Genomic DNA, 14,940 nt, shown 5'->3' with positions numbered 1-14,940 from the left:
ATGCGCTTCCGGCGCTGCTTGCTGACGACACGCCGGGACCGGAAGCCGGAAGCTTTGCAGAAGGGTGTTCCGCGTTCGCGGTGCGGGAGCGGTCACCGGGGCTGCGGGCGGCCGGGGCGGGCGGCTCCGAGCTGCGCCGCGGGGAGGGCGATGACCGAGTACAAGCTGGTGGTGGTGGGAGCCGGCGGCGTCGGGAAGAGCGCGTTGACCATCCAGCTCATCCAGAACCACTTCGTGGACGAGTACGACCCCACCATTGAGGTGAGGCCGGGGAGGAAAGGGGGGGAGAAACAGCGCTGAGGGGCGGGTGAGCAACCGGGGGAGCGGGAAGGAGCGTTTGTCGTCCCCACCGGCTGTAAGTGAGTGTGTGTGTGTGTGTGTGTGTGTGTGTGTGTGCAGGACTCGTACAGGAAGCAGGTGGTGATCGATGGGGAGACGTGTCTGCTGGACATCCTGGACACTGCGGGGCAGGAGGAGTACAGCGCCATGCGGGACCAGTACATGAGGACCGGGGAGGGATTCCTCTGTGTGTTCGCCATCAACAACAGCAAATCGTTCGCTGATATCAACCTGTACAGGTACGGGCTGAGGGTTTGCTGTGAGGAGGAAGGGCTGGAAAAGATCACTTTGATAATGCCAGGTTTGGGTTAAAACTGCTTTAATTTGAGGGAAATAACCCGCGTTTCTTCCCTCTAAGAGAGCAAATCAAGAGGGTGAAGGACTCGGACGATGTGCCCATGGTGCTGGTTGGGAACAAGTGCGATCTGCCCACGAGGACAGTGGACACGAAACAAGCTCAAGAGTTGGCAAAAAGCTACGGCATCCCCTTCATAGAGACATCAGCTAAAACGAGACAGGTAGGACGGTCCTGTTCTTCATGCATTACATAGGGAACGGTTCTACTCTTTCCTGTGTTCCTTTTCATTGTTAGCCGGAGGATCGAACACTTCTAAAGCAGTTTGAGATCTGTAGCTTTTGATTGAATAGACCACGGTGGCCTCGTGAGGTTTAGGATCGAAGGGGCTTCACGTGAATCTCTGCCTGCAGGGTGTGGAGGACGCGTTTTACACACTGGTGAGGGAGATTCGGCAGTACCGGATGAAGAAGCTCAACAGCAACGAAGATGGGAATCAAGGCTGTATGGGGTTGTCTTGCGTTGTGATGTGATAAGGTGAGATCCAGGTCTTTTTTCTCCAGCCTTGTCTGAGTCTCCCAGCTGCTGATAAGCACAGTAAAGAAGCTAATTAGAGGCACTTTTCTGTTCCAGATGCCAGGTTCAGATGTAGCTGCTGGACAAGTCTCGATGCTACTGTATTGTGTCTCATGCTGATGCTCTGCAGTATTTTGGTGCCAGCGACCAGACTCTTGGTACCAGTTAATTAGCACAGGATCCTTTTCTGTGCTCCATCTGAAGACAACATCTCTGGTATCTACCTCCTTGCTCAGCTCACAGAGCACTCCTATCTCTTGGTGTACTGGGATTCTTTTCTAGCTGCGTTGTCTGGGTTCCTTCAAGAAGAAAACCAGTCACAAGAACAGTGAAATACAGAGACTAAATGCTGTGAAAAAGATCACACTTTACCTCCAGAGTAAAACTAGAAGTGGCGTTTGACCCCTTTGCGTTGGATTCAGGTTTGCGGTGCGGTCGGAGGAGCGGCAGAGGTAATTTTGCCATTATAAAGGTTTCCGTCACCCATCGGATCTGCAGTCTGCACACCCAGAGTATCTGCAACGGCTGCGTTGTGCCAGGAGGGTCACTTCACCGAGCAACCCATCCTTGATTTTTCTCTAATAAAAGGAGAAATCTTCGCTAACTTAAGTGCCTGTTTGCTCCGGAGGTCGGAGGCTGGACGCTGTTCCCTTGGGCTGAGGAGAGCCCTGAGGATGGATTTGTTGGGTGCTCGTTGTCCCAAGCAGGCAGGTTTTGTGTGGGTGAGCTTTGCTCATGGCAGGACACTAAGGCGGCAGTTTGCAGACTGGCAGGTGGATCAGATGTTTGTGAGACTCTTGAATTAGGGAGAGGAACGTGGGCCGCTCCTGTTCTTAATCCATCAGAATGGATCCCTCCACCTGTTTGTGTGTGGAGCTGGGGATGTTCTGCACTGCTTTTCTACAGCATTTGGATCTCTTTTGGACCAAATTAACGAGGCGTTCATTTTAACTGCCAATATTCACAGACCATTTCTTACGGACTGATACTGAACTGAGAAACTGGAGGTTACTTTGGGCAGCTGCTGCTCGGCTCTGTCTGTAACTTGCAAATTACTCTGAGTTATTTTCTGCGGAGCCTCCTTCCTTCTCACGGGAGGAGTCTGGGAGTTGAGCTTGACTGTAATTGGGTCAATGGTTGTCACAGGCTTCAGGTGTCCAGGCGGAGGAGGCACTGAGCCCTAAGAGAGCACTGAGCTGACTTCTGATTGCAGCATCCTTGCAAAATGAGGAAGGGAGCTCAGTGGTGTCTGCACTGAAGATGCGCAACACTCTGATAGCAGTTCTGGGTTTGCTGTAACAGCCTCCAGGCAGGTGGAGCTGTAGGCATTAGGAGAGGCGTCACCTCAGCCTGTTGCAGTCAGGTTCCTTTATTTTCAAAACCGAAATTGGAAATAAGTAAATGCTGGGAAAATAAAGTGTTGCTTTTCGTGCTCTGCCCTCCACTGATTGTACTCTTGATTCTCTCGTTGGGGTGCAGAGGATCGATCTGTGTGACGTTACCTGTGATGCTGCAGATGGGTGTTTCAGAATTCATTTTATCCTTGACTGACGGCACCGATATGAATTTAACACACAAGATTTTCACATAAAACACGATTTTCCAGTGACCTGCCGAGTGGTGGGAAGCATTATGGGATAGCAGCCATAGCACCGGCTGTGGCTTGGGTTCATTTGAAGGCAATCTGTTGCCTGCAGGTGAAATGGGACAGAACGACGATGGCTGTGAGCTGTCGGTGGGTTCTGCACCAGCTGCTGTGCTGGTTTTGCACGAAGCGGCTCCTAATGACGGTGGTTTAGTAGATTTAGTCCAAATGTTCTTATTTAGATCTAACAGCACCGCGCTGTGTCTGTGCCCATCGAACCTCTCCGTCCCGAGTCGAACAGACCCTGAACAACCTTGTTCAACAACTCCCAGTGCAAATAACTGAACTAAACATTAGTTACTGCTGGCTGAGGGCAGCTGGTGGGGTTGTAGCATTGTGACTTGTTAATGTGAGCGCCCCAACTCCATGGTCTGACTAACAAACATTGCTCAGATTTTGTTCTTCTTGTCACCAGTACGACTTGAATAGTGACGGTGATGCTTGTGTAACGTGTCTTGTGAGTGCACCTCGGCCTAAACCCTCTGCGGCCTCCAGGATAGCTGGAAACTGTTGAGATCTGGATGGTTTTTGTTTCACCCAAGGGCTAACTTGTAACTTGGTCTAATTACCTGCTTTCAGAAATGCCTCTTTGTTGGTTGGAACTGAAGTAAATTATTTTGCTTCTTCAATAACTTCTTTTTAAAGAATAAACTCTGTGAATTCTTGGGTTGTTTCTCTCGTGATGGTGGTCTGCAGTGAGATGGCACAGCTGGCTTACAGCTCAGCACACACCTCACTTGATGGTGAGCTCAGCCATCAAGGTATTTCTGTGCCCTCTGTTAGGTCTTTAACCTATCTCAGCCCTCCTGAAGCAGTGCCCTATCGGCTCTTCTCCTGCCGCAGGAGTTCTGAACCACGCAGTAACTGCACTTTGGGTACGTTGCTCCTAAAACAGGACGGCAGATCTCTGGGGTTCGGAGTCCAACCTGTTTTCTGTGTAAGGAACTGAAAAACAGACTTTTAATAACAGCAGAGCTCCCCAAAGCGCAGCTCCGGTCAAGCGCTTCAAAACAGTGGTGACAAATCATGCTGGTGAACTTCAGCTTTTCAGCCTCGAATCTGCAGGACCCGCTTCTCCTGCGCAGCAGATCCCCCCGCTGTTCTCACTGAGCATTGCAGCCGCTCTCAGCATCCTCAGCATGGCAGGAATTCCACCTCTGAGGTTACCTGGTATTAACATAACGAAAGGTGAGTGGCCTTTGTGAGCTTGTGTGCGTTTGGGTTTTGTTTTCCTTTCTTTCTTCCCTGAGCAGAACAGAGGAACATCAGCACTTGTGAGCAAAGGAGTTTGCTCTGTGCTACCTATAAAACTCCTTGTGTTGCAGAGCTGCTGTATTTGCTGCCTGTTCCAAAGGGGGAGGTTTAGAATCACAGCACAGACAGATGCATAAAAGCAAGGCTGTTCTGGGCTTGTTGGGGATTTCTTTTCCTCCAATAATAGTTGTTATCTGTAACAATTTGTTCCTAGAAAGTGGTTCAGATCTTAATGAAGGGCGCATTGATCTTCATTGTGTTTTGATTTAAGTGGAGGAATCTGTGGGAGGGTGAATAGGAGCAACATGGGAGGAGAAGAACCTTCTGAGGGTCTCCTGAATTCAGGCTGCCATTATCAGGTCACGAGTGTAACAGCAAGGAGTGCACTTGTGAGCTTCCACGTTCAGCTCCTGAAGGAGTTTTAATGGAGGACTGTAGATCATTTTCTAGCAAGGCTTGTCCGTAGGCTTTTTGGGCAGCTTACTCTGAGGTATCTCTGCTTTATGAGGCAGATCTTGCCAAGTGCCCCGAGCTGCAAAGTTCCTGGCATGCTTGGCAATCTTGCTTTGAGCAGACCTAGGCAGAATGAAGGCGGCTCGGGGAACACATTGAAAGTCTCTGCGTGAATCACTCATTTCCCAGCTGAAAACTGGGGAGAGGGCCTGCCTGCCTTCAGTCCTTCAGCTTAACGAGGCTGTAGTTCTAACTTTAGCACAGCATACCCAACCTTTACTCAGGTTTCTACCCCGAACCCAAACACTTTGACCCTGTTACTTAGATGGCTGAGGGATCAGAAGAACCTCTTGAAGAAGATAACCTCTGCACCGTAAAGGTTATTTTTGGTTTCAGATGTGAATCCCGAGGCCTTGACATGTCAAGAAAGGTTGGGGGCAGCTCTAGGCCCTGTGGGAGAGCAAACAGCTGAAGGTGCGGGGCAGGGGCTCAGCCCAGCTGCCTTCACTGTCTCGTGGTACCACGAAGCTTCCTGTGCATCCATGGCCACAGTCTGAGTTGTGCCTCCTTCCTCGCTCTGCCTCATAGGCAGGAGATCCTTCCACTTCCAGCCCTTCCCTGGGCTGTTCCTACCAAGCACAGCTCAGAAGCCCTCGCACACGTGTGTGCCTCCAAGCAATGCTGTCCTGGGTGCTGGTTATTCTGCTCCCTTCTCTATGAGGATCAAATCCAGGTCGCTCTGGGTAGTTCAGGGGAGTTTCTCATCACAGCTTGGACTGTGTGAAATGCTGATCACTGCTGGATAAACAAGACAAGCCCTGGTTATGGCTGGCTGCATACAGGAACAGATGACACCCGGGCTTGCTAGCTGATGTAAATCACCTCCCCACAATATGCAGTTTTATAAAGGCAGGCCCTGACCAACTCAGGAGCAAAACTCAAACCCGACAGCTCCCTGCGCTTCCTTTTTATCATTATTACTGCTTTTCCCCTCCTGTTCCATTCTGTTCCATTCTGTTCCATTCCTCTGGGAAGATGTGAGGGCGTCTGCACAACTGCAGGTTAAATCCGCTCCTCCGTGCAGATCCTTCTGAGGCAACATCTGCTCTGAGTTCCTGGTTAGGAGTGGGAGCACATCATGTGTCCCATCCCCGCAGCTCCTGTTCCCATCAGCCATGTGCCCAAAGGAGCTCCTCCGAACCATTGGCTCGGCGCAGAAGACATCAATTCTAGTCCCTCTTTAAAGGCTGACCTCCAGGTTGTCCCTTCATAAAGACATAAGGCTCCTGTGATGGGACAGTCTGGCCGGACAGTGGGCAAAACTCGACTAAATGTGAAATGAAATCCTCATTAAGAAAAAAAAAGCAGAACAACAAGTTGAATTTGAGCCCTGGTTTCAGCTGTTTCAGTTCAAGTGCTCATAGCAGCACTTTAAATAGTCCTGCAGTTCGCCTCCCTTCTCCTTTTAGAGTGGGAGAGTCTAATTACAGGGAAGGGAAAGCGGTAAAGTAAGTGTTGGGCTGCTGGGCAGTCAGTCAGCTGCTGGTGCTGCAGTACAGCAGGGTGTCAGCTGCGGCTCCGCAAACCTGCTGCAAAGATGTCACAAGTGAAAATCCCAGGTAGGTCTGAAGGCAAAGCAGCAAGATGGGGAGGCGCAGGGCAGGTCTGTTAGCTGGCAGGCTCTGAGCTCTTGGTGCTGTGCTGTCTTTGAAGTGCAGGGATGCAGCCTGAGGGTCTGAGAGCATTTTATTTTCCTGCTTGGAGGCGTTTTTGGGTAGTGAAGCAAAATAATGGTTGTATCGTTTAAATCTTGCTCTGCTCAAAGCAGGACAAAACCTGTCATCCTTCCTGCAGTATCCTGACATAAATCAGTGTAGAAGGGACCAAAGGGATTTAGGAGTCTCCGGTCAACCTGGGTGCACTTAGAAGATGTTGGGTGCTGCACTGCCCAGGGGGTGGGAGACACTGGTGTTACAGCCTGGACCTGTGACATCAATGGGAGCTTGACCTTCCTATGTGTATTTGTTATCCACTAAAGGAATGGAAGGTCAAAGTAGGCATTTCTGGGATACTTGGTTTGCAAATCAATACGTGGAGTTCAAATGCCAGGACTGGAAGTATTTGAACTGCAAATGTAGGCTGGATTTTGGGATGTGAGCAGCTGGTGGCTGCAAAGCCGGAGAGCCACAGTGTGGATTTTCTGGGTCAGATAGCAAGGGCATAAGCAGCATCCTTAGAGCTGGTGCTGCCCTGAAAGCCCAGACGTGAAGATCCGTAGAGCTGCAATGTCTCAGCTATCAGATTCTGGTAGTGAATAAGTGGAGATGTGACAACAGGTGGCAGGAGATCGGGAGAGAAACTTAATATAATTGAATTGCTATCCATCCTGATCTTCATTGAGGATGGTGAGTCACGGACAGACAAACTACCAGTGCTGAAGGAGCCTCAGCACTCGAAGTACTATAAGGATATGAACCTCACATCTTGATAATGCTAGAAGGGACAAGGACTTCCTTTTGTAACGCTTTGCCTAGGCTTGTACTTTACAATCACTTTTTAATCACTGGCACAAGAAGGCAAAAAAAGGTTTGTATTTTTGGAGGGCTGACCCACATCTGTTTTTATTCTGTTTCTCTTTCATCTCCAACAGCAGCAGATAAACGTGAGTATGGCGGTGCTCTCCTACATGCTTTCCTGTGTTACTGTCTGAACTGTGGGAGCAGGCAGCAGTCACACCACAGCAATGTCTCTGCAGTTCAAGCAGGTGCATTTCTCAGCAGTGCCAGTTGTGCCCCTCACTGCTCCATGCAATTGGTTTCAGTCCTTGGATACACTAAGGCTGCTTTTGGTTCAATGTTGTTCCAGCATCCTCAAGCTCTATGGAGGAGGAAAAGTGTTCTGCAGTTTCCCTGGCATCTATTCATGCTTTGTTTTGTTGGGTTTTTTTGCCTCTAAACAGGGATCCAACCTTAAAAGAACTCTTTCCAAATCATTCATGCTCCTGTGGAGTAGATTTGATCCACAATGGAACAGATTCAATGCTTCACATCCCTCGTTCACACTGCAACCCACAGTTCGGTTCCTGCCTTTGCCTCCCTGCTTCCTATTTGCTGAGACCTCACGTGTCAGCAGCGACCCCTTATTGCTGAGACTCCTGGTGTCCCCAGACCCCTGACACTGGGCAGGAATCAGTGGCACCAGGGACTGTGTGTAGAGGGGCTGGTGATGATACTGCGACTGCAGAACAACGGGCAACTCGTGGCCCTGAAATGCTGCTCTTGTGACATTGCACTGCTGAGAAACGGACCTGGCGCTTGAATCATTCTGTGCTTTACAGCTCAGCACAAGGTTCCTTTGGTTTATCACATAACAGCAAGGAAAGGAAGCCTCTTTGTGGCATCTCCTAAGTAACCTGCTGCCAGGACCTTGGAGCTGTAAACTCAGGGGTTTGATGATGGTTTTTAATCTTATTTTCCCCCATAAGACTCTGTGAGAGCAGAATTTGGTCTGGCTTCAGTGATGAAAATCTCTTCTAGGTCTTCACACTGCCGTGCATGTCAGCCCTCCCTGCCTCGGTTCTCATCTGCTGACCACAACATCCTGAAAGATGCCTCATGTTGTGGTCCCACATGACCGACCTGCAGCTTCAATACTCAGCATGCTTCACGCCGAGCTGCCAGTGAAACCTGCTCCATTAGATCCTATGCTGCTACGCAAACATACATTTGAGATGAGACCACCCCAAAGACGTCCCGTTTTATGGTGTTTTGCTGGCAGCATAAAAGCTTTTAACGACCCTCCTCCTGTTCCCTACAATTCCAGCCAACCTTGTGCCCATGGAGACTTCTGTAGAGCCATATTGTTGGGTACTACTGCAGCATCCTGGCTGCGATGGGCTGAGAGGAATCTAGGCCACAGGATGGTTTCCCAGCTGGGAGCTATTCAGCTCCATTGTGATGGCAGGAACTGTTTTGACTGCTGGCTTTGTCCATCTCCATGTCCACCTGTTTTCATCCTGCCTGGATGCCTTGTGGAACAAGTGGGTCTTGGCCTTCCTAGAGCTGTACTGGCTCTGCCATTCTCCCTCTTTGTCTCCTATGTGCCCTTCCTAAGAGCTTGCTTCTTTCTGAGCTGTTTTGTGCTACTTGCACTAGAAGTTGTATTTACCTTTTCTATGATGCTGGGGATGCTTGGATACCCCTCCAGCCCACAGTGTGTGGAACAAGCTCTGTTAGGAGGGCAGCACTCAGAGTCTTCCAGGCAGAGTTGAAGTGTTTTAAGGACATGAGAGCTGAGCTCTAAGCTGGCTGCAGGAGGCGCCTTTCTGTTTAGGGTGGCTGGGAATTAGGTACCCACCCGGCACCTTCTCCTTGCAGAGATGGATGAGGCAACGCGCTCCTTCGCAGAGCAGGTCTTTGCCTCTGAAGTAAAAGATGAGGCAACCAGGGAAGAGATCTCTCCTTTTGACGTGGAAGAGATCTGCCCCATTTCACGCAATGAAATGAGGACACACATGATGCTTCAGGAGAGTTCCTCTGCAACACAAAAGCGGTGAGCAACAACCAGGGAGGAGGGGAGGGGGGACAATGTCAGCTCGTGCCCAGCCAGGGGTGGAAGGTGGCAGGTAAGTGCCCCAGCCCTGTATGCAGGCAGGGAGTTGGGGTTGCTTGCCTGAGACTTTCCTTCCTGGCAGGAGGAAGCGCATGCTCAGCCTGAAGACAATTGCTCTGGCAGTTCCTTTGGTGCAGAAGGCTACGACCGGATTGTCCACTATTGAAGAGGTCATTTCTACCTCCCCCCAGTACCAATCGGTGCCTGACTTCCAGAGGGTACAGATCACAGGGGATTATGCCTCTGGGGTAGGTATTTCGTGGCCATTCAACTCCCCTGTGCTGACTCATCTGGTCCTTGCCTGTCCCTCATGAGTGCCTGCTGCCACAGGAGTCCACACAGGATGTGTGGGGGTAGTTTGTGCTTTCCAGCTCTGCCTATGTCTTATAAGCATCTGATGATGTTCCTGCTGCATCCCTGGAGGATCCTGAGCTGAATGAGGAGCGATGCGTGCTGCCATGGGACCCTCTGTACAGGGCAGAGGGGAGGGCAATGCTCATTCTGCTGCACAAAGCTGTGTCTGCCTGAGACCTGTACACACAGTGATGGAGGTTGCAAGGGGGACCTCTGGATGTCCAAACCCTACTGCTGAAGCACAGCCATCTAGAAATGGTTGCACGGCACCGTTAGCGCTTCCAGAGCAAATTCCTCTTTCTCCTTCTTTCTCCCACGGCCTCCTGCTGTATTTGTGCTGTTTGTGAGATATTGCTGGCAGGACGCTCAACCTGGAGCAATCAGGGGAAACTGAAACTCCAAGCAGCACGCAGTAGGCACATTCCTTCTGCCGTGACTGTGCTTAACTGCAGCTGATGCGAGATATTCTGTCATGCTGCCCAAATCTGCGCTGCCCCAAACACTTGTCTGTGCAGTAAATCAAATTCTTGACGTATTGGGCTGGTATATGTTGCTCAGTTTCAGCCTGGGCTCCAAAAATAGCATCCGGTCTTCTGCCCAGGTCTAGGTTCCATTTTGGTTCCAGCTACAGCATGAGGTGAGGAATGTAATTGGGTGGCAGCTAAAAGTCATTTACTGCAGCATAAAGAACCTTAATGCCACATCTGGGACTTTGCCCATCATCCCTTCTTTGTCCCGCTCAGGCAGAACAAGGGAAGGGAGAGGATGCTCAACTCTGCATCCTGCTGTAAACACACTCGCACCCTTTGCCACTCAATGCACCACAGTTTCCTTTAAGCAACTGTGCTCCAGTTGCGTGGTTCCACCAACAGCAGCCCTCTTGCAGGTGACAGTGGAAGATTTTGAAGTTGTCTGCAAAGGTCTGTACCGTGCCTTGTGCATCCGGGAGAAATACATGCAGAAATCAATGCAGAGGTTTCCCAGGACCCCGTCACAGTACCTGCGTGCTATTGAAGGCGAAACCTGGAGGGCAAGTGATGCCGGCCCAGGTACATTTCAGCACCTGCAGAGTTTTGCCCCTTGGCTTCAAATTGGGGTGGTGAGGTGTCAGCAAAGAGTTACGCGGTGCTCCATGGGGAGATTGCCTGCCTGGGGCTGTGCCTGTCCTCTGCTGGGGGTGGAGGAGCATGGCAGGCTTGTGGGGTTTTGGCTGACAGCCGCAGCCCCATAGCATTCCCCTTTGGTGCAGTGTTCACCCCGCCAGTGAAGGATGGAGAGGATCCCTTTGAAACTGGGAATCTCCCTGAGGACCTGGGATACCACGTCCAGATGAAGGATGGGATCGTTTACATCTATAGTGACGAGGCAGCAGCTGGAAGAAATGAGCCGAAGGACCTGCCTTACCCCAGCCTCAAGCACTTTGTTGATGACATGAATTTCCTTTTGGCCCTGATCGCACAGGGGCCTGTGTAAGTGCCAGAAGCAGCAGCACAGGGAGGCACCGAGGCAGTGTGAGCTCCTCCACTTGCAGTGGAAGTTCAACCCTTCTGCATTCGACCCTCTATGCCCAGACACTCTTCTGCCCTTTTCTTTTTCCAGTAAGACCTACAGTCATCGACGCCTCAAGTTCCTCTCATACAAGTTCCAAGTGCACGAAATGCTAAATGAGATGGAGGAGATGAAAGAGCTGAAGAACAACCCTCATCGGGACTTCTACAATTGCCGTAAGGTAAATGGCAAGGCTCATAGCCCTGGTAACCCTGCAGCCGAGCTCCCTTGGTAACTGCTGCTCCCTGAGACATGCAGATACTGGGGTCAAGGTCTGGGACACCTGCTAATAGAAACACGGCTGAGCCATATTCCTTTCTGAACTTGGGTTCTGCTAAGGGATATATGGTGTTACCCGAGCACCTCATCTTGAAGCTGCACAGCTGTTGCTTTGCCTTCTCAGGTGGATACGCACATCCATGCTGCAGCCTGCATGAACCAGAAGCACCTCCTGCGTTTCATCAAGAAGTCGTATCGTGTGGATGCTGACCGCGTCGTTTACGACTCCAAAGGCGAAAAGCTCACCCTGAAACAGCTTTTCCAGAAGCTCAACCTGCACCCGTACGACTTGACGGTGGATTCCCTGGATGTCCATGCTGTAAGTGGTAGAGCACACGCTGTGCGTGTTGGCATTTACGGTAGGGCATGGCAGCTCCCGACTCCCCCATGCTGTGGATCAGTCCCTGCCCAGCTGTTGCGCTTGGACTCGGTGTGTGCTTACAGGACTTGCCCCTTGTTATCTCTGCTCCAGGGCCGTCAGACGTTCCAGCGCTTTGATAAATTCAATGCTAAGTACAACCCCGTGGGTGCGAGCGAACTGCGTGACCTCTACCTGAAGACAGAGAACACCATCAATGGCGAATACTTCGCTACCATCATCAAGGTATGAAAACAGGGGAGGAGAAAGTCATGGGGCTGCCGCACTCGGGACAGAGGACACTTGTGTGCTGTGTGTTTTCTTGGCTCCTAGGAGGTTGGCTCTGATCTGGAGGATGCCAAGTACCAGCATGCGGAGCCTCGCCTCTCCATCTACGGGCGATCAGCTGAGGAGTGGCCCAAGCTGGCCAACTGGTTCAACAGACACCGGGTCTACTCCCCCAATATGAAGTGGATGATCCAAGTGCCCAGGATTTAGTACGTGCCGTGGTTCTCACCGAGCGCTGTGCCATGCACTGCATTGTACCTTATCCTTAACCCAGGAGGAATGACGGGAACAGTGAGCCACGTTCCTCTGATGGTGATTAATCCCTGTGTCTGCCCGCAGCGATGTGTTCAGATCTCGGAATTTCCTCCCACACTTTGGGAAGATGCTGGAAAATATCTTTGTTCCCATCTTTGAGGCTACTGTCAATCCTCAGGCCCACAAAGAGCTGAGTGTCTTTCTGCGCCACGTGAGTGTCACTTAATGGTGCCGTCAGGGTCTGGTGAGCCCTGGATGTTCCTGTTTATGCCCAGGAAATAGGACGTCAGCTCTGTCTGACACAGACAATATCATCGTTGGGATCGTGGCTATTCTGCCATTTTCTGCCATTGTTTTGCCAAGCAGATCACTGGCTTTGACAGCGTGGATGATGAATCCAAGCACAGCGGACACATGTTCTCCACTAAAAGTCCGACACCAGAGCAGTGGACTTCTGCAAAGAATCCATCCTACACCTACTACTTATACTACATGTATGCCAACATCCTGGTGCTCAACAACCTGCGCAGGTGAGGCCCTGGATCTGCTGAAGGACACACCTGATGGGCTGGCAGAAGGCAGTAGTGGCTCTTCTTGCTCTGCCACTAGTGTAGTTCGGAGCTTCTTGTCCTGCCCTGAGTCCTCCTTTGTGTGTTTAGGCAGCGTGGTATGAACACGTTCCTCTTCCGTCCACACTGTGGGGAAGCTGGGGCCGTCACACACCTGCTTGCAGCCTTCATGACAGCAGATAACATCTCCCATGGCCTCAACCTGAAGAAGGTGAGTGGAGTGGAGGGCGGTGAAGTGGCAGAGCAGCAGAACACGCTCACAGGTGACTGGGTTGATCTGAGCTGTGATCCTGTGAGCCACAGCAGCTTCATCCCTAAACCTGACCATCCTTCTCCCCGTTGCAGAGCCCGGTGCTGCAGTATCTGTACTTCCTTGCCCAAATTCCCATCGCTATGTCCCCCCTCAGCAACAACAGCCTCTTCCTGGAGTACGCAAAGAACCCATTGCTCGACTTCCACCAGAAGGGCCTCATGGTGTCCCTGTCTACAGATGACCCCATGCAGTTTCATTACACCAAGGTGCTGTGTGGGCCTCGTTTGTCACGGGAGCCGGCAGCCGTTTCTGGGGCAGCCATGCGGGCTATGCAGAAGCTGCCAGCTTTTAATACAACCTTTGGCTCCAGGAGGCCCTGATGGAGGAGTACGCCATCGCTGCCCAGGTCTTCAAACTCAGCACCTGTGACATGTGCGAGATCGCCAGGAACAGCGTGCTGCAGTGCGGGCTGTCCCATCAGGTGGGTGCCCGGGGAGGTGGGCAGCAGAGCAGGGGTCCCTGGGTGCTGCCTAAAGGGGCCCGTGAGAACCCGCACCCCTGTGAACCCGCACCCCTGTGCTCGTACACGGCAGGAGAAAGCCAAGTTCCTGGGTGAGAACTACCAGGAGGAGGGGCCCAATGGAAACGACGTCCGGAAGACCAACGTGGCTCAGATCCGCATGGCCTATCGCTACGAGACGTGGTGTTACGAGCTCAACCTCATCGCCGAAGGCCTGAAAGCCGAGTAGCGCTACGGGCGGACTGCGGGCACGGCGCTGCGTGCAGCTGCGGGACTCGGCCGGGCTGGGGGGGGCAGCGGGCAGTAAAACGGCATCTCTGAGCTGCTCGGTGCGACTGCGGGGCGGGACGGGGCGGGACGGAGCTCAGCGTGCGCCGGGAGCGGGGCCGGGCGGGGTGAGCGCGGGCAGCGGCCGAGGGGGAGCCGCGGGGGGGGTGGGGGCGGTTGGGGGGTGGGCGTGCGGGGTCCGCAGCGGGTGGGACGGCGGACGGGAGTCCCGTGCGGAGCAGCGGTGAGGGTCGGGTTCGTGCGAGGCGGCGGGCTGAGCAGCTAAAAGCGGCAGTGCCGGGAGGTGCTGCGGGAGAACAGCAGCCCCACCGCCGGACCGCGGCAGGGAACCGGGGGGTCCGCGCGTCCCTGCACAGGAGGGAGAAGCGTGACGGGGTGGGGATGGGGCAGTGAGCCCCGCGAGGAGGGATGTCCGCCGCAGCACCGCGCTGCCCCAGCAGCCACCGGCCGCGTTTCACCGCCGCCCCTCGCAGGAAGCCCCCGTAACTCTCGGCTGGCGGAGCGCTTCTGCGGGGAGCGGTCGCTATTCGCGCTGCTCCGCTGCGCTGAGTTGCGCTGACAGCCGCGGCGGCCCCGCAGGAGGCTCCGCTTACGGCCGTGCCCGCTCGGCGCTGCCCGTCCCAGCGGCGGAAGGGCGGACATCGCTGCGATGGGTGGGATGGGATGGGATGGGATGGGATGGGATGGGATGGAGGGGGGCGGGGGGTCCGTGGGGGTCTGGGGCCTTGGGCAGCACTTGCTGCAGTGACGGCTGCGGTTTGTCCGGGTCGGGCCCGCGGCTCCCCGGATCGCAGCGTTGCTCCCATCGTGCTCAGTGCTGTTCCTTCAGGCCTGCAGGCAGCACGGGGGGAACTGCCCGCTGTCTGGGCGCTCAGACAATACAGATGTGTGCTGGGGGCGGTGTGGTGGGCAAAGAAACAGACCCTGAAGGATTCCCGGACTGGCTGTCCCAAAAAGTGCGTCCCTGCAAAAGCTGTAGGACCTACAAGGACCACTGAACATTCACCTTGTAGTTTTGCCGTTGTCTCTATAGGCAGGTATCAGGTCAGGCAGGA

The 14,940-nt window shown here is 52.9% G+C and overlaps 2 protein-coding genes across 5 annotated transcripts; both read left to right on the top strand.

Annotated features, from left to right (window-relative positions):
* The first annotated feature begins 41 nt into the window (after window positions 1-41).
* Window positions 42-3,521, top strand: NRAS (NRAS proto-oncogene, GTPase). Its single transcript, XM_072355849.1, has 5 exons — window positions 42-261; window positions 400-578; window positions 698-857; window positions 1,048-1,171; window positions 1,268-3,521. Exons 1-4 carry the CDS (start codon window positions 151-153, stop codon window positions 1,165-1,167), a joined length of 570 nt encoding a protein of 189 aa, XP_072211950.1. The 5' UTR covers window positions 42-150; the 3' UTR covers window positions 1,168-1,171; window positions 1,268-3,521.
* Window positions 3,437-13,826, top strand: AMPD1 (adenosine monophosphate deaminase 1). Of its 4 annotated transcripts, none has more exons than XM_072355847.1 (16): window positions 3,437-3,446; window positions 6,170-6,201; window positions 8,941-9,113; window positions 9,256-9,421; window positions 10,414-10,561; window positions 10,759-10,996; window positions 11,127-11,256; window positions 11,479-11,673; window positions 11,827-11,958; window positions 12,046-12,209; window positions 12,340-12,466; window positions 12,622-12,785; window positions 12,915-13,035; window positions 13,170-13,343; window positions 13,448-13,558; window positions 13,671-13,826. In XM_072355847.1, the coding sequence occupies exons 1-16, from the start codon at window positions 3,437-3,439 to the stop codon at window positions 13,824-13,826; spliced, it is 2,241 nt and encodes a 746-aa protein (XP_072211948.1). The 4 variants fall into 4 exon arrangements, with proteins under 4 accessions (XP_072211948.1, XP_072211949.1, XP_072211945.1 ...); XM_072355848.1 differs by lacking the exon at window positions 3,437-3,446 and adding an exon at window positions 7,213-7,224 and having other exon boundaries at window positions 6,160-6,181; window positions 8,939-9,113; window positions 10,414-10,576; window positions 10,777-10,996; XM_072355844.1 differs by lacking the exon at window positions 3,437-3,446 and having other exon boundaries at window positions 6,160-6,193; window positions 8,939-9,113; window positions 10,414-10,576; window positions 10,777-10,996.
* The last annotated feature ends 1,114 nt before the right edge of the window (window positions 13,827-14,940 follow it).

This window comes from Excalfactoria chinensis, chromosome 23 (assembly GCF_039878825.1).
Source record: "Excalfactoria chinensis isolate bCotChi1 chromosome 23, bCotChi1.hap2, whole genome shotgun sequence".
In the NCBI taxonomy this organism is placed as follows: Eukaryota; Metazoa; Chordata; class Aves; order Galliformes; family Phasianidae; genus Excalfactoria; species Excalfactoria chinensis.
The sequence above is the reverse complement of the archived record's forward strand: the minus strand, read 5'-3'. Positions and strand labels throughout refer to the sequence as shown.

What these genes read in the sequence shown, in the direction of transcription:
- NRAS (XM_072355849.1), top strand. Translation starts at nt 151, where the DNA reads ATGACCGAGTACAAGCTGGTGGTGGTGGGAGCCGGCGGCGTCGGGAAG. An exon ending in GCTGATATCAACCTGTACAG is followed by an intron (nt 579 to 697) that starts GTACGGGCTGAG and finishes CTTCCCTCTAAG; the next exon opens with AGAGCAAATCAAGAGGGTGA. An exon ending in CATCAGCTAAAACGAGACAG is followed by an intron (nt 858 to 1,047) that starts GTAGGACGGTCC and finishes CTCTGCCTGCAG; the next exon opens with GGTGTGGAGGACGCGTTTTA.
- AMPD1 (XM_072355847.1), top strand. An exon ending in ACTTCGCTACCATCATCAAG is followed by an intron (nt 11,959 to 12,045) that starts GTATGAAAACAG and finishes CTTGGCTCCTAG; the next exon opens with GAGGTTGGCTCTGATCTGGA. An exon ending in ATCCAAGTGCCCAGGATTTA is followed by an intron (nt 12,210 to 12,339) that starts GTACGTGCCGTG and finishes GTCTGCCCGCAG; the next exon opens with CGATGTGTTCAGATCTCGGA.